This window comes from Ochotona princeps, chromosome 8, assembly GCF_030435755.1.
Source record: "Ochotona princeps isolate mOchPri1 chromosome 8, mOchPri1.hap1, whole genome shotgun sequence".
NCBI classification, from domain to species: domain Eukaryota; kingdom Metazoa; phylum Chordata; class Mammalia; order Lagomorpha; family Ochotonidae; genus Ochotona; species Ochotona princeps.
In genome coordinates, this window is record NC_080839.1 from 48,650,186 (window position 1) to 48,675,626 (window position 25,441).

The following is a 25,441-nucleotide window of genomic DNA, read 5'->3' on the forward strand; positions in this document are numbered from 1 at the left end:
CTAAGACAGTTCTCATTTATCCTTGCCTCCTGATCTTCACAGCATGGTCTGGTTACATTCTGTGTCGCACTTTGTGACCAGTGGCAAGGAGAGAAGCATCACTTCTGAAATTAAGTTCTGAATGGTGCTGTGACTTCTGTCACAGTTGCTTCAGTTCTCTTGATCACAAGTTGTGGGGCAAGCCATGTCGTGATTATTCTTGAGGTGAACTCCATGTAGAGAGGAACCGAGGCCTTGGTCAATAGCATCTGAGGGATCTGGGTTTTGTACCTGCAGGTACGTGAGTGAACCATCTTGGAAACAGCTTCTTGAATTTGTTCAAACTGCACCTGGCACCCTGCCAGCTCTTGGGAGAGACTCTTCTGAGAGCCAGAACCACCTAGCTAAACTGCTTCTGGATTCTTGCCCCTCAAAAGCTGTGTGAAGTAATAAATATGTGTGTTTTAAGTAATCATTTGTTTCAAAGGCAGATCTAGAGAGAGAGAAAGAGGAAGGGAGAGACAGAGATCTTCCATCTGATGACTTACTCCCCAAATGGCTGCAGTGGCCACAGCGGGGCCCTTCCGAAGCCAGAATCTAGAAGCTTCTTCCAGGTCTCCCAGGTAGGTGCAGTAATCCAAGTGCCTGGAACTTCTTCTGTTTCTTTTCTGGGGACATTAGCAGAAAACTTAAACAGCTAGGACTCAAACTGGCATCTGTCTTGGATGTGGATGACACAGGCAGAGATTTTACCTGTCAAACCACAGCACCAAGTGTGTGTTTTAAACGGTTATGCTTTGCAGTAACTTTGTTACACAGTAGTGGATAACCAGTATAGGAGGGTTATGGAGGAATAACATATAGTCAAGTGCTACATAATAATAGACCACATTAACATGGGGTCTGGAAGCAGCCTCATGTCTCTTGCTCACTGTGTCTCTCTACAACCCATTTCTCCTGGCGCTTGATTTAATCTTGCACTATTTTGTTTATCATGTATCCAGTTATCTTCTATGAAATTGAAAGGTTATAACCATAAGCCATTCCAGTCTGAAAATTTTGAGATTCATAACGAGCTTTGGATGTTATTCTGTTCTCCTCTACTGCTTGCCCACAAAAAGAGAGATAATAGCCACGAAATATTTTGAAAGGGCAAATTTTATCAAAACAATGATAGCTAGTTAGCCAGGAAGGGAAAGAGACCAAACGACCAGGTGGAGGAACATGCTGCTTGTCTTCTGACTCTGCTGACCCATGTCTAACCTCCACGCTTCCTGTCAGGGAATCAGCCGGTAATGGAAGTGTCCCAAAGCGGTGAAGTCTGCTTTGAGAGACAAATGCATCTGTCACTCATGGCTGAGCTGGTTAGGTGACAAATCATAATTATTTTCAGTGTTCATATAAAACGGTGCAGTTTGATCCTTCTCAGTGACAGGAGGATTGAAAAATTAGAGGGGAGGGGAACAGGAGAAAGTAAATTACGGTTTTATAATGGGAAAAATTCCAGCCCTGTCAAAGCAAGTTGCCAGGTGTTTTCTTAGAATTCTCTTGCCTTTGTGTTCTGAGATTGCACAGACACCAAACTCCTTCCATAAGGTCTGTAATAAGAACAATACATTGTAGAATTTTAAAAGTGTGTTTATTTTGTCAGAGCGTTTTTAGTCATGAGAAGCCACATGAATAAGTAGAGAATATTGTAAGAGAAAAAAAAGAAGAAACATGTTCATGATTGTTACAAAAGTTTTCCTTAGAAAATAAAATAGGTAAAGTCAATTAATTTTTTTGGTAACCCAGACAAGGGATGTGGAATTGCATTGTTAGTTCAGGCGACACTAGTTTCCTATTAGAATCAAAACAGTGTGACCGTATTTTAAAAAAGGCTCAAGAGTTAGGTCCTCTGTGTTCACTTCCGGCAGTATGTCCCTCAGCAACTTCCTTTACCTCAGTTTCCACTTCTGTATAAAATGGACTTAATAATAGTTGCTGTTCCAGCAAGTTATAAGGACAAATTAACTTGTCTTTGTAAAATTTCTGACCCATTCTTGCAACTAATATAAATATTTTTGGAAATTACTGCAAAATTTGTGTTCTTCTACAGGGATTTTGAGAAACTCCAACAACTTAGTATAGATTCTGAAAAGCACTTTGAATGTTGGCCACTTGTGTTCAAAACAATTGCATCAAATTATGAATTGTTATCTAAAAAATTCAGGCTAGTCACATTTAGTTATCAATTACCTGTCATTGAAGATGAAACACTTTGATGGGATTGTTAGGCATCCATGGAAAGGATTTTGAAAGCAGCCCGTCTCACGGAATAGAAAGGTGGGAGTCACTTTCCTTTGCAAGGTGAATTTCAGTTATTTGCGTATGGCAGCTGCAAGAGAGTTGTATTCAGCCTTTGCTTACTTAGCTGCCTACAACATTCACCCTACTACTTGTTTGTTCGTTTTTCCACATCGTCTACCCACTGTGCTGTGTCTCCCTCCTGAGATTTTAGATGTTTGTTCCCTGCCAGACAGTTCATCCTTTCCCAAGCCACAGACTCCTAAGCATTCACTGGCCAGCCTGGCCTTACAGTTGTAAAGTCTGGTAGACTTCCCAAACTCGAAATGCCTGGAAAGGAACTCTTGACCTCCCTCCACTAACCATGTCCCCGCATTAAAGTAAAAACCACTAAACACTTTCTCTCCATCCTTCCCCGCATTTGTATTAATTCTGTCATATCCACTCAATTAGTAAAACCTCTTTCTATTAAAATCATTAACTCCTTTGCTTCATCAATCCAATATTAATTCCATCTTCCCATCTTTTCTTTAAGATTTATTTATTTTTATTGGAACGGCAAATATGCAGAGAGTAGGAGATACAGAGAGAAAGCTCTTTCGTCTGCTGGTTCACTCCCCATGGACCTGAGCCAATCCGAAGCCAGGAGCCAGGAGCTTCTTACAGGTCTCCCACATGGGTGCAGGGTCCCAAGGCTTTGGGCCATCCTCAACTGCTTTCCCAGGCCACAGGCAGGGAGCTGATAAGAAGTGGAGCAGCAGAGACACAAACTGGCACCCATATGAAATCCTGGCACATGCAAGACGAGGACTTTAGCCACTAAGCTACTGCACCTGCGCCATCTTTCCATCTTTTCATTTTGGCCACTTGACTAGAGAACCAGCATGTTGCTGTTGTTACAGTGAAAAAGTCTCTTGTTGGGACTGTATTTCCACTTTTGACTTTTTTTTTTACAGTTTCCTGTATCTTTAATATTTTTTTTAATTACATTGCATTATGTGACACAGTTTTGTAGGTACTGGGATTTCCCCCCACCCCTCCCCAGATCCTTCCCCTATGGTAGATTCCTCCACCTTGCTGCATTGCCACAATTCAAGTTCAGTTGAGATTCTTTCATTGCAAGCATATACCAAGCATAGAGTCCAGTATCTTATTGTCCAGATAAGTTCAACAGCTTCTTGCGGAGACCATCTCTGGTCTGAAGATAGAGCCAGCAGAGTATCATCCCGTTCAATTAAAAGCCCCAACATGACATCAGCAATAATTTATAACATTATGGAATTAGTTGACATAGTATTGAGTAACCCATATGTTAAAAACAAAATGCAAGTTCTTAACCACATCCTGTGACTACTTCATTGACATTTCAATTTTAGTTTATATACAACCGGGTTCTATACACCTTAAAATGGCTATAGGTTACTATTCAGCTATCTCATGTCTATTTTCATTGTAGTATTTAGGTTTTTTTTGCGTTGAAGCATAATTTTGCTGAACCTGGCTTTTTTTCGGGAAGTCTAGACTGACTTATAACTCTAAGAAGATATATGTCAACAGTTTAGGTGAAGAACAGTTTTAAGGAGGGGTGTGCAGAGAAATCTTCATTGCCCTAGTGAGGAATAATTAATATTTGTGTCCCACCTAGTAAGATATAAGTGAATCCACACTGGCCGTTTCCTGTCTGATTCTAGGCATTCCTTGTTGTTCTCTGTCTATCTATTCTAGATTTTTTGTTTGTTTGGTTGGTTGTTTGGTTATTTGTTTGTTTTGAGGGGTTTACGGAGTGATCCTGATGGTCATTGCCAGAGAGGGTGTGGACCCGAAGTTGGAAACAGGCGAGGACCAGAGAGAGCTCCCCTCCCTAGTCTTGACTTTTTTCAAGCCATTTTCTCCAATACGATTATTAAAATAATAATAATATTATAATAATAAACGTATACCATTTATATTTCTGTTGTAATTGGAGTAAAATTCAAGCATCCCGCATAGGCACCTATAAAAACCTTGTCCACTTCTCCAGATTTATTCTGACCCCTTTTCTGCCTTGCCTGTTCTGTCCACAACACGCTGACCACCTTTCAGTGTCATGAATAGTGTGGTTTGTTGCTACCTGTAAGCCTTTGCACACTCTCTTCCCCTCCCCCCAACTGGAAATGTTATTATGGTTGGATGTATCTTTTACATGTCAGTTTTTTTTTAAAAGATTTTTTATTATTATTGGAAAGCCGGATATACAGAGAAGAGGAGAGACAGAGAGGAAGATCTTCCATCCAATGATTCACTCCCCAAGTGAGCCTCAATGGGCCGGTGCGCGCCGATCCGATGCCAGGAACCAGGAACTTCTTCCAGGTCTCCCACGCGAGTGCAGGGTCCCAAGGCTTTGGGCCGTCCTCGACTGCTCTCCCAGGCCACAAGCAGGGAGCTGGATGGGAAGTGGAGCTTCCGGGATTAGAACCGGCGCCCAGTTGGGATCCCGGGCGTTCAAGGCGAGGACTTTAGCCACTAGGCCATGCTGCTGGGCCCTACATGTCAGTTTTAATTTAAAGCTTCAAAGAATCAATTCCTAATCACCCAAAAGACTTCAAACTCGTTTGATTCTCCTGGTATTGTTTATATTCCCATTATAGCATTTATTGGATGTGGTAATTTTTGTATACCTAATTGTATGAAGGTACATCGTAAATTTCATGGAAATGGAATTAAAGGTTGCTTATTTTGATGCAAAAAAAGTGAAATCTTTGCGTAGTGCTTCCATGATATGCTTTATTATTATTATTATTTATTTCATTTTATGACAGAGTTTCATAGGCTCTGAGATTCCCCACCCCCTCCCCAAACCCTCCCCCCATGTTGAATTCCTCCATATTGTTACAGTAGTACAGATCATAACCAGTCATGATTCCTTCATTGCGGGCATGGACCATGCGAAGAGTCCAGAATCTTATTGTCCAAACAAATTCAACAGTTTCATTGGGAGGCCATCCTTGGTCTGAAAGTAGAGCTGACAGGATATCATCCCCCATTACACAACTTCAACAACAAGAAGAAACAAGGAAATTAGTGAATTTTTAAGACCCCCTGTATATTTTTTTCTGTCTGTTTGCTGCTGCACTTGCAATACTAGGAACAGGAGCAGGTACAAAGCGTACTAAGCAAATATTTGCAATGTTTATTGAATGAATAATAAATCGTATAAGTTTTCAGGATTCTTTATTAGCTTGCCTTTGGATCTATCCAAGACACAGAAGGAATGTTTTAGAAAGGTAACAGGAGGGCCAGCACTGAATTCTAGTGTTAAGCCAGCAGCAGCATCAATATCCAGTATAGGCGCCAGTTCAAGTCCTGGCTGCTCCACTTCTGAACCCTGCTAATGCACCTGGGAAAGCAACAGAAGATGATCCAAATTCTTGGACTCTCCACCCATGTGGGAGACCAGAATAAGCTTCTGGCTGCTGGCTTCGGACTGTCCCAGTCTCAGCCATTGTGTCCATTTGGGGTGTGAATTAGTGGATGAAAGATTTCTCTCTGTGCCTGTGTTTTTCTCTTTGTAACTCTACATTTCAAATAATTTAAAAAATTATCTTAATAGAATATAAAGTGACAAACTTTCAAGAAAGCTAGACTCAAAAAAGTTGCTGGTAGTAACTGGTAAATTGAAAGTGAGCTTAACATCTCCAAAGGACATTGAATAACTGGACACTGGATGTTAGAGCAAGCGTAGATACTTGTACTAGTGTCCTGTTGCCACAATAACAAATAACCACAAACGGAGCAGCTTAAAACATGATATTTGTTACTTCCGTTTCATTGTTTCAGGAATATAGACCTTACTTGGATGAATCCTCAGTCCAGGGTCTTACCAAGCTGCAGTCAAGGGGTTGGCCAGGCTGCATTGGCATCTAGAGAAACTGGAAAAGATTTCACTTCTGAGCTCATTTAGGTTGTTGACTGGATCCTTTTCCTAGTGGCTGTTTGTCCGAGAGTCCCAACAATTTGATAACTATTAGCCAGAGACCACTCTTAGGTTTTCTCATAGCCACCCAGAGTTCCTTGACACATGGGCTTCTTCAACATGACTGCTTACATTAAGACAGGAGCATTACCCCTATTTATGCTGCCATGTGATCAAATCACAGGAATGAATGACATTCTGTCCTCTTTGCCATAGTCTGTTTAGAAGCAAGTCACAGGTATTGCTCCAAAGGGGAGAGGATGACAGGATGAAGAACACTAGGGACTAAGTGTCACTGAGGCTCACCAAGGATCTCACTACTCTAGTAATTTGTGAGAAGTGTCAGTTTCCCAAGGGAAACACATAAAGAAGACAAACAGACTGCCTGTTCCTCCTATACTCAAAGTGTGAGGGCAGAGAAAAGTTTTTCAACTAAAATATAAGAAAAAAAGTTGCCTCTTTGGGCCCAACACAATGGACCAGTGGCTAAATCCTTGCCTTACCTTGCATGCACTGGGATCACATATGGGTGCCAGTTCTTGTCTCAGCTGCTGCACTTCCCATCTTGCTCCCTGCTTGTGGCTTGGGAAAGCAGTAGAAGATGGCCCAAAACCTTAGGACCCTGCACCTGCATGGGAGATCCAGAAGAATTTCCTGGTTCCTGGCTTTAAATCAACTCCGCTCTGGCCATTGCAGCTCCTTTGGCAGTGAACCAGCTGACAGAAGATCTTTCTTTCTGTTTCTCCTTCTCTGTAAATCTGCCTTTCCAACAAAATAAATCTTTTTTTAAAATTATTTCTTCATTTTGAAACAGAAACTGACTTAAAATTAACTACTGCTTCTAAACTAAGACTTACTGTATCAAACTGTTGCCCTTGTTGGTTGGAAGGGCAAGCAAGTCCCCAGTATCTCGTTTTATTTTTGGGACAACTCTTAAACCTGATTCTCAGCATTAATAAGAAGAATCCAAAAAATTGGAACTGCTAGAAATTTGCCAGTAGTTGTTCCTCCCTTTATCTGATTTGTTTGGTACCTACCATTTACTAAAAAGCACAGTGTTGGAACATGAAATATTAAACAAAAATCTAATCCAGTAAACACACAGAGATCCTCACAGAAACGAGGACTCAAGGAGAGACAGATTAAAACATTATTCTGATTGAGCGCTTGCTGTGTCCCAGGGTACAGCAAGGAACCAAATGTATTTATTTACCGCTGAACACATTGTGTGCACCAGACAATACTGAGTACAGAACATAAGGACAGGACTGGCATGAGGGTCAAGTTTTGAAGTCCAGTCTCATTTCCATCAATGCCGTAGGGTAGGTGTGGAGTACCTATTGCAGGTCGCATGGAGCACCTGGGCTCTCTGGTGCATTAATCATGGAGACACTTCACACAGAGAAAAGGAAACCTTACCTCTCTGAGTCCTTGAAAACACATTGATGTGGAGCCCGTGGAGCCAGTACCAGCCTCAGCTCTAATTGAGAAAAGTTCACTGTCTGTGGTGATACTGGGTTGGAAGCCAATTCATGTCTGACTGCATGTGTGGCCACAAATATGTATGTGTATGTGAGGACGGAAAACATGTTCTTGAAACATACTAGGAAGAATTGACAGGGAGCTTATTTCTACATTTCATAAAAAGCCTTTTATGTTACTTTGCATTAACATCCCTTTTATCAGTAACCTCTGCCCCTCGAACAGTTCCAGCGCTGGGCTGCCTGTGCATTAGAAGGGGATGTGTCTCTCCTCTCCCTGCCTAAGACAGCCACAGTTACAGACTAGAGTTTTTGCACACTGTTTTAATTTTATTAGAAGGAAAATTCTCTCTTGTGGCTAAATCTTTACACTCTAAATTTTTCTAAAATCCACTTTTATGCTTAAGCTATAAATCTAAAAATAGGTTTACAGTGGAAATGTTGACTTTTTTGTATTATGTCTGGTAGCTAATTGGTGTGCATCTGTTCATGCATATGTCATGAGCCAAGATTATGTTTTGACTCAGTGACCACACATTGGATAGGTAGGTGTGGTCCAGTTCAGAGGTACTAATGTTTTCTGTTTATGGTAAATTAGATAGTTCAAGGCATTGGTTTGCAAAAGTATATGGCAAGGCAATTGTTTAAAATTTGTGTGTTTTCCCTTAGCCAGTCCTGCTGCTATCTTTCTTCTTCCATATCAACCTGTATCCACTAGAGGACATGAGAGTACCTACAAGAAGACAGGAAGAAAATTGTACCAGTTTTACTAAATTTAAACACTGGACTGGTACAGTAACAGATGGAAAAGACTCATTTTTTTTAAGCTTTGTAATTCACAAAGAAGTCACATGTTTTGTTTAAATTTCAGTCATTACAGGAAACACTAAAGACAGGATCAGGATGTTATATTGGTAAATAGGATTGAAACCCAAACAAACAGCTAACTAGCAAGTGTGTATCTAACTGCATGCTCTTTTCATTAACTGCTGTCCCCCCACATGATTTAGTGAAGTTATGCTGAAAATGATTCTGAATTTGAAAATTACTTTCCATATGAAAGAACTTTCAGCATCAGAAGGCGAAATAGCTGGAGAGGACATCTAGCACATTTCCATTCCAAGGTGCGAAGCTCAGGAGCATTTTGAATTGCATATTCCAGCTCCAGGATTATGAAACCGGAGGAGTAGAGGCAGTGCTGGGCATCACCCCCTCGAAAATGATTATCTGGCCCAATCGTTTAGACAGGTTGAGCCCTTCTTTCAGTTCTTTTTTGAAAGTCTGTTCTACACACACACACACAAAGTCTTAGGTTATATAGTGTTTACTGACAATCTTTGCCTTTTATGGAATACTGATGTTTCAGCTATACCTTTTGCAGCATGTTTTTTTTTTAAGATTTATTTATTTTTGTTGTAAGTCAGATTTACAGAGAGAAGAAGAGACAGAGAGAGAAAGCTCTTCCATCCTCTGGTTCACTCCCCGAGTGGCTGCAATGGCCAGAGCTGAGCCAATCCCAACCCAGGAGCCAGGAGATTCTTCTGAGTCTCTCACATAAGCACAGGATCCCAAAGCTTTGAGCCATCCTCTACTGCTTTTCCAGGCTACAAGCAGGAAGCTTGGTTGGAAATGGGTCAGCCGGAGTATGCACTGGCACCCATATGGGTTCCTGGCACATGCAAAGTGAGAACTTTTGCTGCTAGGCTACCTTGCCGGGCCCCTGCAGTATTTTTTTAATGGTTACTCTAGGGGTTTTCTGAGCTTTTCACAGACTACAGTCATTAGCATTGTATCATCTCACCATGTTCCTTGGGCATGAGCGCCTTTATTCTAAAACACTATGTTGTCATTTTTACTTTAATAATCATGTCATTTACATAAAGTTAGGATACACACACATGATTTTATATTCATGCACTTAGTTTCTGCCTGTTGCTGGTTTTCTTTCATCTGAAAAATTCCGTTAAGCATTTTTTAGTGCATGTCTGTTTGCCAGTGAGTTCTCATTTATACAAAAATGCCTATAGTGTTGTTCCCCTGTGTAGAATGTGTCTGTTCTCTGTTTCTCTGGTTTTCTCTTGATCCAGCAGTGTGATTATAATGCTCCAAAGTTAGGTTTTCTTTTCCCCTGTATTTTCTAGTGGGTTCTTCTTGGGATTCACTGGGCTTCTTTTGTCAGCACATTTTGTTTGAAAAAAGAAAAAGTGGGGGTTGGGAGAGGAGCCAGTGTTATGGAGCAGTAGGTTAAGCCATCCTGGCCACTCCACTTTGTATCCAATGTCCTACTTAGTGTGCCTGAGAAGGCCGTCCACATGGGAGACCGAATGGAGTTCCAGGCTCAAAGCTTCAACCCAGAACAGTCCTAGATGTTGTGACCATTTGAAATGTGAAATAGCTGATGGAAGAATACTCACTGTCTTTTTCAGTTATTCTCTTTCAAATAAATGTGGGGTTTTTTTAGTGAGATTTGGTTGTTGTTTCTTTGAATATTCATTCTGCCCTGACCTATTCTATTTTTTCTGAGGATTCTATTTGTACAGTTACATATTTTGGTCTTATTCTTCAGATCACTTGAATCTCTGATTTACCCCCCTCACCTTTTTTGTTGTCTGTTCTGATAGGATCATTTCTGCTGATCCCTCTTGTTTTCATTTGTTATTTTTTTTCTTCTTCTCCAGTTCACTGTTGCTTATGTTTGGTGAATTTTCTCATTTCAGATACTGTATTTCTTGATTTGTTTTTGTTATTTATGATAGCTTCCATTTCTTGGCTACTGTATATTCTCTTCATTCATTTCTGGCACTATTTTAGAGTAGTCCTGGAGCTGTTTTATAGTTCTTATCTACTCTAGTTCTAACAATGTGGTCATCCTGGGTTGGATTTGGTTGAATGACTAGTCTCTGCTCCCATTAGTCTGCTATGGGTCACATTTCCTGGTGTGGTTGTTTGTCTACTTGGATTTCATTGTCTGGTGAACTGAGTGGGTGCTATATTGTTGAGAATGTAAATTTTGTGGTCTTCCTCCAAAGAATGTTGAGCTTTGTTTTGGCTGTCAAATGATTTACTATGAGAGCAGATTGATTCTTACAGGCTCTCAAAAATATTTTAGAGCAGATTAATTAACATTCACAGCAAAATTAAGCAAATGTGCCCTGTTCTCCCCATATAAGCATGGCCTCTCATGTTATCAACATACCAAACCAAAGTGGCACATTCTTCACCATCTGTGAATCTGTACACATCATTATCATCCATACTGATAGTTTACATTAGGGCTCACTATTGAATACATTTTATGGATTTGGACAAATGAACAATGACATTCACCATCCTTTGAAACTACAGATCACACCAATATGTCTTTCCCTCCCATTTTTGCTGTCTTCTGTTCTCTGTTCCTGAAAACTTTACTGTCTGCATAGTTTTACTTTTTCCAGAATGTGGTAGATTGGAATCATATATGATGTAGCCCATTCATTTGTGCTTCTTTTGATTAGTATCATGTATGAAATGTTCTTCCCTGTCTTTTTGTGAATTAATAGCTCTTTTTTTTGTTAGTGCTAAATGATATTCTATTGTTTAGATGTGCCACAGTTTTTCGATCCGTTTGCCTGCTGATGGACATCTTGCTTGTTTCTGTGATTTGGAAATTATAAATGAAACTGCATGAATTACATTTGAAATTGAGTTGGATAAATACCAAGAAGCACAGTTCCAGGGCATTACCAAGTGTATCCTAATAGGAATTCCTTTTGCTTTCCATACTTGCCAGTGTTTCATGTTGACAGTGCTTTAGATTTTCCAGTTTATTGTCATATCTCTCTATATGTATATTAAGATTTTTTTTAATTTCAAAGAAATTTTAATGGAGAGAAACAGAGACAAAGAGAGAGCTCTTTCATCCACTGGTTCATTCCCCAAATGGCCACAACAGCCAGATCTGAGCCAATCTGAAGCCAGGAGTCAGAAGCTTCTTCCAGGTCTCCTGTATGGGTGCAAGGAGCTGGATAAGAAGTGAAGCAGCTGGGACACAAACCAGTGCCCATATGGGATGCTAGTGCTTGCAGATGGAAGATTAATGTGCAATACCACTGCACTACCTTTGTGGTAGTCAAGTCCTGAAAGATTAATTTTTACTATTTAGTCTTCCCCAGCTGTAGGCAACTGCCTAAGTTGCGCTGTACTTAGGCAAGTGTTACACTGCTAGAAGAAAAGCAGCTAAGGCTGTGGGGGGGGGGGGGGTCAGTCTAGACCTGCTTAATGCCAAATTTGTATTAAGTATACCAGTGTGCCAGCATAGTTGTTTATTCTTTTTTAGGTAAGTGGAGAAGACAGGGAACACCAGGCTGGGATGTGCCACCCCAGTCCCCAAGCAGGGGGCGCTGAAGATAGCTCAAGGAAAAGGGTTTTGGAATATATTCGCGTAAGAACTGCCAAGGGCATGTTTTACATGGGAGGAATAACTTCTAGGGGCTTCCACAGAGCTAGCCACTCCATTCACAGGTAGGTGAGAGAGCTGAGATGGAGTGGTTTAGAGGGGGGAAACTGGAATATATGTCTGGGCCAGGCCAAGGCACCTGCCTATCTGGAAGATCTGGACTGGGCTAAATAGCATCACCCGATGCCCACTGACTCATGGATAAGCAGGGGTTAAGGAACATACCTGGCGGTGCTTGGCTGTTGTACCTGCCCATGTGTGTCTGAGTAGGAGGTGGGCCACATCAGGATGGGCTGTAGCACCCACCAGAAAATGAGAACCAGATCGAAGGGTAGATTCTGTAGGGGACTGATGGGCTTGCATCTGTGGGACTGCACTGGTTGGTGTGATGAGCTGGGGTAGTCACTGTCTGAGCTAGGCTGTACCTCCTGCTGTAGAGAACAGTAGCTGGGGTAGCTACATCTGTGGGGCTGCACTGGTTGGTGTGGTGAGCTGGGGTAGTCACTGAACCAGGCTGTACCTCCTGCTGTAGAGAACAGTAGCTGGGGTAGCTACATCTGTGGGGCTGCACTGGTTGGTGTGGTGAGCTGGGGTAGTCACTGAACCAGGCTGTACCTCCTGCTGTAGAGAACAGTAGCTGGGATAGGCGGGGAGGGCAGAAGGAAGCCCAGGCCAGACATTTGTTTGGGCCAGATACAGGGGCAGGCAGGATTGGACCATTCGCATGCATGAAAGCCAAAATAGGGTGTGAGCCATGCCCAGTTGGACTAGGCTGCAACACTGGCCAGTGAGAGATGAGACTGTGAGTGGGCCATGCCGGGCTGGGTTAAAGCATCTGCCGGCACACAAAAGGTTCAGTGATGCAAGCGGCCCTGGTAGGAGAACTTAGGGGACTCCCCTGCTAGGCTAAAGCTTTCACTGCTGAATGTAAGAGCCAGGGCTGGGCAGACCAGGTGGACAAAGCTGTAACATATGTTGGTATGCGGTTAGGCTAATTTTGATAACTGACCAGGCTTGGCTAAGCTTCAGCACCTGCTGACACTCACAAGAACCAGAATGAGTATGGAACAGGCCAGGTTTTACTGCAGCAACCGCCAGCTCATGTGAGAACCAGATCTGGGGTATATCAGGTTGGACTAGACTATAGCACCCACTGGTGAGAGTCGGAATAGGTGCAGGCCAATCAGGCTGGGCTGCAGCACCCACCAGCAGCACATTGGAAATCCAGGACTGGGAGCTGGCTTGTCCAGGGAACTTGGAGAACTTCCCTGCCAGGCTGCAGCTCCCACTACTGAGTGAAAGAGCCGGAGCTGGGAGCAGGCTAGGCTGGGCTGTAACACCCATTGGCGTATGTGAACTGAGTGAACCAGGACTAGAGGTGGACCATCCTCAATTGCTGATGCTTGTGCAGTGGTCATCATGTGAAGAGGTACACAAGGGACATGACAACCAGCTCATCTAAACTGACAGAGTACATTGAGTGCCTTGTCAGAGGATGGAAAGCAGAACAGGTTGGACCACTCTCCTGGCCAAGCTTTGGAACATGTTGCTTGGCCTCTGGATACACTAAGGTCGACTTGGTTAGCCAATAACCTTAGAAAGGTTTTCCTCGACTCTGATGAAAGAAAGCCAGACTAACAAATCAGAACTATCAAAACCACTCAAGTAAAAACTTCAGAACATTCTTCCCCCGACATCACGGTCTGTAAGGGGTTATCAGAGGACCATGCCCCTATCCTCAGGTGTTGATGTAGTGTAGCAGCAAGGAGTGACCCCCTCCTCTGCCATCCCTGCAGACACAGGAGAAAAAATTGAATCATTTGTCCCACCCATCTTTATTCATTCCTTAACCCTCCCTACTCTAGTTGGTGATTTACATGGGGGCGTACCCTTCTCAACTAGGTAAAGAATGTTAAAAATCAATCAATCAAATCTAAAAAAGGGATTCAGTTTTTTACAGGACTAATAAGAGTGATTGTCCAGGACATTTCTGTCTGGTTGGCTCAGATAACCAGTTTACATGGAACAGTGCATTAAGTTCTTGCGATTTGAGTATGCAGTAAGTGTACCTTCCCTGTGCTTTCTCAAAGGGAGGGAAATTTGCAGTGAGAATCTCTCTGCGTTGTTTTTCCCCTGGGAATTGACCACTGAACATACTGCAAGTCTATTGCCAGGGTTGGAAAAAAAAATCCCTCTCATGCTAAAGGCCTAATGGCCTTTGCCATTTTAATTCCAGCATCCCATGAACACAGTGAGTTATTCATTATGTGGTTTATTCACTTAAAAAGTAAGTGTTCTGCTGGTTTTTGAAGGGTGTGCTTTTAAAGGATTGTGCTTATGAAAAACTCCATTTCAAGATTATTTGTCCCATTTTAGCTGATGATCTGTGCTGAGTTAGAACTAAAACAGATTGTAAATTGTTACACAAAGTATTTCTCTAGTGGTTAATATTATTCTGGTCTTTAAAAGGGGAGTATATAAAGAGTTCCTGTGTACTGCAGTTGTAGATTGGAGGAGGAGCTTTCCTTAAGGACAACTGTTTTCCCTTTCTTCCATCAGTTCTGTCTTTCCTGGGTCATTCAGTGTACCATCTCTTGAGTGACAAACTGTCACGTATCATTCAAAGAAAAGGACATACAAGAGATCAAACTTGTTTTCCTTAAAATCGAGCAGACTTTCCCTGTAAAACTTTTTTACATCTTTAATTTCTGACTTCGTTGTGTATTTTGGCAATAGAAAGGGGCAGGAAGGGGGATATACATGATAATGCAAAATGCAAGACTCAGGTTGGAATCAGAAGAACACTTGGGAATAAATATGTATAGCATGGAATATGTATAGTAAAATTTTTGTTGCCATAGAAGCTATAGTCCACAGCATTGTTTGATCTGAAAAACATATTTGTTTTTAATAATTGTGAGGCAACATTAGTGCTTCAGAACAAAATAATTAACACAGCATTTTGATGTGTAGTTCTTTGGAGATTTGTATTAGTAATAATAAAAACATGTATTCTAACCTCAAAAAGCTGACTAGTTATAAATGACTGCTTATATTCCTTAAGAAGAACTCAAAAAAATTAGGGAAATATAGAATAACCTAGTATGTTTCCTTAAATTTGAAAGTCTGTTCATACAGTTCCAAAAACTTGCTTAAAAAAAAAACAGTTGGGTAACTTCTTTTTAAAAATGAAATAGTTCATTTTTCCTGGTGTTTAGTCCTTGGGAATCATTAGCATAGTCGTAACAGTGACTGCCAGTAGGGTGATGTGTCACATCTGAGCTTTCAGCAGATCATGAAGACATGGACCCCATCTGATTTGTCCTATACTTTCAACACCTAGCACAACTAGCACAGTGTCTGGCTCATAGTAGTTGCTTAGAAAATGTTTGTAGAAAGGTGAAATGAATGCCTCTAATGTCAAAGACACGTTTATGGGGGCAATACAGAACTTTGTTTAATATTCCCTCTCAAATGTATGTATGATATTTGCTTTTAGAAAGTAGTGTTCATCTTTAGTAGTTTCCTAAGCAAGAATTTGGGCAAGAATATAGGCAAAATCCATGATTACAGCCCACAGCAGCAATTTTGAAATTTCTCCTAGTAGTTCCTTCAGAGGCCGAGAACTCCGAGGTCACCCAGCCCCGTTTGGATCTACCACATGGGATGGAAGAAGCCCAAATTCTTCCTTGCAGGATCCAAGGTCATCAGAACAACAGCCAGGAACCCCGAGGGATCTGCAGAAACAGAACAGCAAACTTCCTTCAGGCCTAGGGAGAGGAGCTTTTTCTGGTCCTTACTTAGTTCCAACTTTGGATCCACACCCTCTCTTGCAATGACCATCAGGGTCACTCTGTAGGCCTCCCCCCCCCAAAAAAAAATAGAATAAATAGAGAACAGCAAGGAAAGCTTAGAACCAAACAGGAAACGATCAGCGTGGATCCACATATACCTTACTAGGTAGGACACAAAGATTAGTTACTCCTCACTAGGGTATTGAAGATTTCTCTGCACAAATCTCCTAAAACTGTTCTAGCACCTCAACTGTTGACAAATGCCTTGTTAGATTTATATGCCAGTTTAGGCTATCCTAAAATCTACCAAGTTCAGCAAAATTATGCGTCAACACAATAAACTGCTAAATACTAAAATGAAAACAGACGCAAGACAGCTGAATGGTACCCTATAGCCACTTTAAGGTGTATAGCAGCAAGTTCTATGTACAAACAAAAATTGAAGGGTCAGTGAAGTAGTCTCAGGATGTAGTTAAGAACTTGCATTGTTTTAACATATTGATTACTTAGTACCATGTCACTTAATTCCATAATGTTGTAAATTGTTGTTGATGTTGTGCTGGGGCTTCTAATTGATCAGGATGATATTCTGCCAGCTCTACCTTCAGACCAGAGATGGTCTCCCCAAGAAACTGTTGAATTTATCTGGACAGTAAGATGCTGGACTCTATGCTTGGTATATGTTTGCAACGAAAGAATCTTCACTTAATTTGAACTGTAATACAACAACACGTTGGAGGAATCCACCATGGGGGGAGGGCATGGGGAGGGGTTGGGGGAATCCCAGAGCCTATGAAACTGTGTCACATAATGCAATGTAATTAATTTAAAAAAAAAAAAGAAATTTCTCCTAGTAAAGTAGGTGTTAAAAGAATAGCTACTGTAATTGTAGAGGATTTAAATATGTAACTATTATGTTATCTTAGGTGTGTGGTTTTTTTAGGGGTGGGGAAAATGTTTTGATGAAATAGTGTGTCTATCGCTTGTTTGTGGTAGTTTATAGTTCATGACGTGGCTACATCATAATTTATGAATGAGTCTTCTCTGGGTATAGGTTTAGAGTGTGTATATGTGCGCATGCGCACACACACACCTACCTTTCCATATATGTCTTGCTGTTTCCTCAGAGTAAATTGTAAAATACACATACTGTATACAATCATGTATGCGTTTCATAGATCTTTTTGAATACCCAGTTGAATGCTGTTTTAGAGGCAGCTTATGACCATGCCTGGCAATAAAAGCTCAAGGATTTACATATTGTTCTCTTCATTGCCTAGACTTCATTGCCCAAAGTAAAGGTGACTGCTTTGGTTAAAATAAATACGTTAGTGAACACAAAGTGGCTTGAACAATAAAGGAATTTGTTATTCCTTATCAAACAGCTGGTACATTTCATTGCAAGGTGGAAAGGATGAGTGAGTCCGTAACTATTAATTCAAGAGCTTCATCAAGAACCGCTTTCTCACATATGTCACCTGCCATGCTTAGTGAGCCAGCTGTTCCCCGAACTAGTCACACTGCATGGTACAGTGCTTACCCTGGTTTCGGGAGTCATACTTGAATCAAAGGAAGGAAGGGCCAACTCTTTATTAAGGTTCCTGTTTAAGAGCAGTGAAGTGTTTTTGTGAAGTACTCAGGAAATTTGCACTCGCGTTTTATTTTCCATAATTGAAGACATAGAATGGGAGCACCATGACTAGCTTAAACCATTGCTTTTCATTAGTTTTATATATATATATATATATATATATATATATATATATATATATATATATGTTTTATTATACTATTTATGTATCTGAGGTGAAGGGGGATATTGAGGGAGAAGCCCCACCCAGTTTCCCACCCGCCCAAAGTCCCGGATGTGGGGCATGCTCTGAGATACTTGCTCAAGTGGTTTTAATAGTTCTCTAGTTATGGATCGCTACCAGTCTCACTACTCCCAGCTCGATGTGGTCATTGAAGAATCCACTGATTGTCACAGTCCATCATAGAGTCTTCATTTGCCCATTAGTTTTGAAGATGAAACACACTAGGAAATACATGTTACTTTATGACAATAGCACTCATCACACATGTATGTATTTGAGCACATATATGTCTGTCTTTACAACTAAATATAATTAAAACCAGGCGTTTCTTAGAATAATACTTAACTTTTGCATAATAATTACGTCAAATTTATTCCATTTATATTTAAATGTATTTAGTACCACAAAATAAAAATTAGAAAGGCAATAATATATAGGTATAGACTGTTTTTTAAGGTGTTTTTATTTTTTGGTCCATAACATGAGGACAGTACTATGTCCATAAGTGAAAGTCTCCAGAGAGTTTCTGGAAAATCTTTTACTGAAAATAACATATATAGATTTCAAATAGTTTTTACCAAAATAAATGTGTCTCTGTTTTTTTAACTTAACATTTTTTAACATTAACTTTTTGAAGTACTCCCATATGGTACCCGGTTAACCCTGTCTTTTTACATTTTAATTGAGTCAAGACTTAGAATACTGTACAGATCAGACATTGTGGCTGGTAAAATAAACTTAATAATAGTCAATTCAGAAAAAATGAATCGATGAATTCTATGTTCAATGGAAGGGAATCACACAAATAGACAAATCTAGAATTGGAGGATCTTTGGAAACCATCTTGAAACATGCCTTGCCGAGGGTATGAAAAGATACAGCTGAATGCCATATATGATCCTGGATTGAATTCTAGGTTGGGAAGAAAATTCTGTAAAGAGTGTAATTGGGGCAGTTGTTATATATATGGGGTATAGGTTTTGATAACATTATTAGACTTGTACATTTCTTAATTTTAATAACTATGGATATGTAAGATGGTGTTCTTGTTACTTAGGAATACATACTGAAGTACCTACTTGAAGGAAGGCTATGCGGGAGTTTTTTGCACTACTCTTAGATTTTTTTTTATTAAATTTGAAATTACTTCAAAATTATTTTTATTGGAAAGGCAGATTTACAGAGAAGGAAAGACAGAGAAAGGTCTTTCATCCACAGGTTCACTCTACAAGTGGCCTCCGTAGCCAGAGCTGAGCCAATCCAAAGCCAAGAGCCAGGAGTTTCTTCCAGGTTTCCCACGTGGGTACAGGGTCCCAAGGCTTTGAGCCATCCTCCACTGCTTTCACAGGCCACAAGCAGGGAGCTGGGAGGGAAGTGGAGCATCGGGACATGAATGAGCACTCGTATAGGATCCCGACACATACAAGGTGAAGATTTAACCACTGAGTCATCACTTGCTGGTTCTTGAGTTCACCCTGAATCTGGTTCTTGAGTTCACACGTGCTAGATGCATCGTGTGTGTTTTATGGTGTGTCCTTTTAGTATGATCTTGGAGTTAGCATGAAAATATTTTGCTGAGAATTTTGTGTCTATTCATAAAGGAACTGTCTGTAGCTTTTTATGATGTTTTTAACTGGCTTTAGTGTGTTTGCCTCATGGAATGAGTTTGGAAGCATTCCTCTTTTATTTTTTGTAAGAGTTTGAGAAGAATTGGTGTTAATTCTTCTTGAAATGTTTGGTAAATTCACCAAGGAAGCTTTCTGATCTGAACTTTTTTTTTAATTGAGAGACATTCTGATTATGGATTGAATCTCTTGCTAATAGGTCTGTTCAGCTTTTCTGTTTCTTCTCTACCCACTGCACCACAGTAACACTCTCACTTCATAATTCTTTATTTCCTTTAACCAGGGACCAAATTGATCAACAGGTACAAGTGACCAACAGGTACAAAAGAGATACCAGTAAGCAAAGCATTCTGCCCCATTCTATATTTTATGCTTTTCACATGATAGTTTCAGTATGCAATATTATTTATTGTAGTATTAGTTCCATGTTAAGGATATGTTCACCCTGCTCTGGGAAGTATATTCTATTTCTTTCTTGATTTTTCCTTTCTAATGGAAAGTATTCAAATTAATTTTATGACCCACTGTTTACCCTTCAACTCTGAGTTTGCAAAACCGCTAATTTAACTAGTGGATGTCATCTACAAGAAGTGAGGCCAGCTTCTCCAAAGCATGTGGCCTACATAAATAGAGGCATGAGGAGCTGACATTGTAGCACAGAGGGTGAAGCTGATACCCATATGGTATGCCTATGACACTGGCATCCCTCCTGCTCCATTTCTGATCTGGCTCCCTACTAATATACCTGCAAAAAAAAAAAAAAGTGGAGTAATGCCTATGTGCTTGGGCCCTTGCCACCTACATGACAGACCTAGATAGAGTTCCATTCCTGGCTTCAGCCTGGCCCCAGCCTGGCCCAGCTTAGCCATTGCAGCTATGTGGGTGTGAACTTGTGGATCAGAAATATCGGTAGCCATCTGTCTCTGGGTTTTTCCTTTGTAACTCTACCTTTTAAATGAAAAAGTCAGGAGACAGAGAGAAAGAGGGAGAGAGAGAGAGAAGAAAAAAGGAAGAAAGAAACTAAGAAAGGAAGAAAGGGAGGGAAAGAAAAGGGCTGGTGTTGTGTACTGAGCCCCTCCCTGTGGGTACCAGCATTCCATGTGGGCACCTGTTCATGTCCCAGCTGCTCCACTTCTAGTCCAGTTCCCTGTTTTTGCCCTGAAAAAGCAACAGAGGATGGCTCAAGTCCTTGGGCCTCTGCACCCAAGTTTCATCTGGGTCACATGGCTGACATCTTTCACTGCTTTTCCCAGGCCATAAACAGGGAACTGGGTCAGATGTAGAGCAGCCAGAACACAAATTAGTGCCCATAAGGGATGCCAGCATCACAGGTGGTAGGTGGCTTTAGCCACTGTGCCACAGCATCATCTTTCTTTTTTCAGGCTTTATTTGTTGACACAAAGTGTGGCACAGACAGAGGAGGAGATGGAGATTTTTCATCTGTTGTCTTGCTCCCCGAATGGCCGTAACAGTCGAGGCTCAGCAGCCCAGAACTCTATGCTGGTCTCCCACTTGAATGACAGGGGTGATTTGTTTAATCCATCTTCCTCTGCACACTCTGATAAAGGATTCCAGCATCACAGATGGCAGTCTAACCTGCTGCTTTACAATGCCAGCTCCTTTGTTTTTTCTCTTGGAAGAAATTAAGGAATCAAATACATGTGCAAGTTAGGATAACACCATGATGCAGGCCATGAATGAAAGAGATCTGTATGCCTCAAAGTGGCCCTCAGGCCACGTTCCCTCGAACTTGCTTCAGTGAACAATTCTTAATCAAACAGCGAAATCTAAGACCAAACAGTCAGAGTATTAACAACCTGTACAGATGACACTGAGACAACCTCAAGTTGGAGAAACACTGTGTTAGCAGAAATTTGAGCAAAGGGGAAAAAAATCAGTGTTGTTATATTCAATTCAGATATCTGAATATCTTAGAAAGTAAGAAAACAAAGATTGCTTAAGTTCAGCTCAGTGACATCTGCTAACAGTGTTTGAGAGATTGAAGAAATTGACCATGGTGTCTGTTAGCCAACTACCAGCATTTATGGACAGAATAATGGCATAGTCCGTGCACTGCATCTCCTTCAGTGTTGATTGATATTTGATCTTTGTCTTTGCAGCATGATGTATCCCAGACGTTACTCAAGGCAACACTGGACAGTGTTGTAGAAGAATGTGTCAGCTTTGTGGGAGTAGATATTAACATCTGTTCAGAAGTTTTGTTAAGGTGAGACAAGAAGTCTGTGGCTGAAGATCACAGAATCTCAAGTTTAACTACTCCCCCCACCCCAACCAGTCCAACCTCAGCTGTAACAGGGAGACACACATGTGCAGAGCTGTCAAGCACAGGAAAGCTCTGGCCTTACACATTGCTTTGGATAATCAGTCAGAGGGGAAGACATCATTTAAGAAAAGAATTGTAACAATTCACATTATCATTTTTAATATTGCAAATCTGAAGTGAAGAGCATATGGTAACCATTGAGTGCATTAGTGTTGCTAATAGAATTTAAATAAGGTTAACATGAAAAAGAGCTGTTTCCCACCACATGAGAATAGAGATTTTTCCTAGTTCAGTCTCTTGCATGCATCTGTCAAAATTGGCAATATCCGAGAGATAAATTCTGATGGTTTCAAGGCGTGGTTGCCATAATTTTACCCTGATTTCACAAGTCACCTGTCAAAATGTCCATCAAACAATTACATCTTACATTCTTCTCTGTTTCTTCTGTGTGGTTACAGAAGAGCTGCCTTTTGTTGTTGTTGTTGTTGCTGTTGCTCCTGGCTTTGCATTTATTACCCAGTTCTGCTGATACAGCATGAAATTTCCTGATTTGGACCTTTTTCATTGAAACTGATATGGCAGAAGGTACTGCTTCTGCCTTAAGGTGTTGCTTTTCTACCACAGTTATACAGACATTTCATAGTTATGCAGATTTAGTTACATAGTAAGAATTAAGATTCTTGGAAACAACCATGTTTTTATCCCTGGAGTCCCAATTTTTCCATTCTGTAAATATTTCGACATTTATTTTAGAGTTAGCACCAAAAGTGTGTTTATGGCTCCTATGTCTATATTCCTGTGTATAGGATGATGGGACATAATGAGTTTATCGATACCAAACAATCTCCCCAATGTCTTAGTATTTTCATACTAACGATGGCATTCATGGGTAAGTGCCTTTTTGTGCTTCAGCTCTGCATTCATAAGTACAGGTCAGCAAAATAAGAGTAGTGACACAGTTGTGAACATTATAACTTTAATTGTTAACTGTCTTCACAAAACTAAAGGAAAATATGCAGTATTATTTCTTGAGGTTAGTTTTATGGTGTAGTAGATAAAGCCACTGCCGGTAACATGGGCATCCCATGTGGTCAAGTTTGATTCCTGGCTGTTCCACTTCCAGACCATGCTCTCTGCTAATTGGCTTGGAAGAGTGTCTGAGAATGGCCTAAATCTTTGGGCCACTGAACTCAGGTTGGACAACTGGCTCCTGGCTTTGGCCTTGCCAAGTCCTAGAAGCCATGTGGGAACTAAAACAGTGAATGAAAGATCTTTCTCTCTGCCTTCCTACATCTGCTTCTCTCTCTCTGCATCTAGACTTTTTAATAAATAAGTAAATCCTTTTTTAAAAAGTAAATATTTTTAGGGGGGTCCCGGCTCAGTAGCCTAGCAGCTGAGGTTCTTTCCTTGAATGCACTGGGATCCCATGTGGGTGCCAGTTCTGGTCCTGGTGGCCCTGCTTCCCATCCAGCTCCCTGCTTGAGGCATGGGAGAGCAGTTGAGGATGGCCCACGGCCTTGGAACCCTGCACCCGCATGGGAGACCCGGAAGCTCCTGGCTCCTGGCTTCAGATTGGCTGTTGTGGTCTTTTGGGGAGTGGGTCATTGAATAGAGGAGCTTCCTCTCTCTCCTGCTGTCTGTATCTCTGACTTTGTAGAAGAGGTGAATAAATCTTTTAAAAATATTTTTTTTGTTCAGAAGTACAAGGAGTCTGACTAGCTCAGAAATAGTGTAGGTCATGGCTGTTTTTCTTGTGTAGTAGTTTACCTACATCTTTATGACAGATACTGATTTTGTTATTGTTTTGGTTCGGTTTGTCCTCTCCTCTTAGACGTCTTTTTCCTCTTTGTCCTTTTTATTTAACTCTAATTTGATTAACTTAGATAAATGATAGAGTGTTGGTGCGGTTGTTTTTGTACTCCCCATGTTTGTGTCAGTCTCTCCAGGTGAGTTCTGGGTTGTTTTCTCATGTTCTTCACTTTATTTTTTTTTAAGGCATATTGCAGGACTCAATGCCAACAGAGCCAAAAACATTATTGAATGGCGAGAACAAAATGGGCCCTTCATCAACCGAGAGCAGCTGAAGAAAGTGAAAGGGTTGGGTCCAAAATCCTTCCAACAATGTGCTGGGTTCATCAGAATCAACCAGGATTACATTCGAACATTTTGCAGGTGATTTTCAAAGTGTATAGTTTTAGCTACTGATTCCAGATGTCCACTGCCCACACCTTCATTTAGTATGTCCAGAGACCTTTGCTAGTTACTGACAGCAGTGAACAAGTTGGCAAACAAACTGGTTACATAGTTTTTGTGTAATATGTGATACAGAAACTGTAACAGGGAACTCTAACACTATCTTCGGAAGCAGTTTTATTGAAACGTTATTTGAGCATCATTTTTAATAAATCAGAGGAATGAGCTGCACGGAGATTGGAAACATCACAGGAAAGTCATCATTAAGTGTGCAAAGGCCCAGGACAGGACCAGGAAAGGAGGGAAAGAAAAGAGGCCAAGGTCTGCAGGATTGGAGCATAGCAGGTAGGAAGAATGGGTGAAGCCGAGGTGACAAAGGTGACTTCACAATGACCGCTTCATACTGAGAAAGCTATTCCCTAAGGTGGAGGGGCTCCCCCACTTTTCCAAATTCTTAATCATCAATATGCGGATTAAGAGCTTCTTTTTTTGAAGATTTTTATTAATTTTTCTTGGAAAGCCAGATTTACAGAGAGGAGAGACGGAGAGAAAGATCTTCCATCTGCTGATTCACTCCCCAAGTGACCACAACGGATGGAGCTAAGCAATCCAAAGCCGGGAGCTTCTTCCAAGTCACCCATGTGGGGCAGGGTCGAAGTCTTTGGACCAATCCTATACTGCTTTCCCAAGCCACAAGCAGGGAGCTGGAAGGGAAGTGGAGCAGCCAGGATGCAAACTAGTGCCCATATGGCATCCTGCAACATGCAAGGCCAGAACTTTACCTACTAGTCTATCAGACCAAGCCCATGGGCTCATACTTTCTATTCCTGGTAGAACAAAAGCTAAGAAATGGGTAAATGTATTATCTTAAAAAAAACCCAAAAGGACTAACTTTTATGTATCTGTTGATTTGGGACTAATCTGTTTTATTCATATGAGTTATTTTTCTTTTGACAAGATTATAATAAAGGCCACATAGAAAAATAAACTTCTTCTAGAAAAGACCAAAGGAAAATCAGTCCCACAAGACAATAGAATGTATTATGAAACAATAATGATCAAGCAGTTGGCATAATGTTGAAATAGACCAGACTGAAGTCTGAAATACACTGAAACAGAATTGGCATTTAGTTTATGATAAAGGTGACATTTCAAAACAATAGTGAGATATTGGTGGATATCCCATAAATGATACAATGATAACTTGCTAGAATTTGGTTTGTGTGAATGAGGCTGTAGTATTTAGTCATAAGTTTTACCAGGATAAATCCCAAATACATTATAGACTTAAAGGTAAGACTGTAACAGTACAAGAAGAGAAGCCACTGCCACAGCAGATTAAGCCTGTCATCTGTGGTGCCAACATCCCATTTGAACATTTGTTAAAGATCTGGGTGCTCCACTTCTGAGCCAGCTCATTGCTAACACACCTGGGAGGCAGCAAAAGATGGTTCAAGTGCTTAGGCGCCTGCCCCATATGTGAGAGAAAGTTCCAGGTTCTTCCATTTGGCTTGGTACAGCTCCAGCTATTGGCAGCTACATAAGGATGGAACTAGTGGATGGGTAATTTTCTCTCTGTGTAACTTTCATATAAG

At 40.9% G+C, this 25,441-nt stretch overlaps 1 protein-coding gene across 4 annotated transcripts in view; it reads left to right on the forward strand.

Annotated features, from left to right (window-relative positions):
- The window catches only part of SRBD1 (S1 RNA binding domain 1), a 192,071-nt gene that overhangs the window by 141,304 nt on the left and 25,326 nt on the right, over positions 1-25,441 (forward strand). For all 4 annotated transcript variants that reach the window (XM_004582781.3, XM_058667994.1, XM_058667995.1 and 1 more), the window contains exons 17-18: positions 21,490-21,596; positions 23,649-23,825. In XM_004582781.3, the coding sequence (XP_004582838.2) occupies positions 21,490-21,596; positions 23,649-23,825 (284 nt within the window). The remainder of the gene's footprint in view (positions 1-21,489; positions 21,597-23,648; positions 23,826-25,441) is intronic.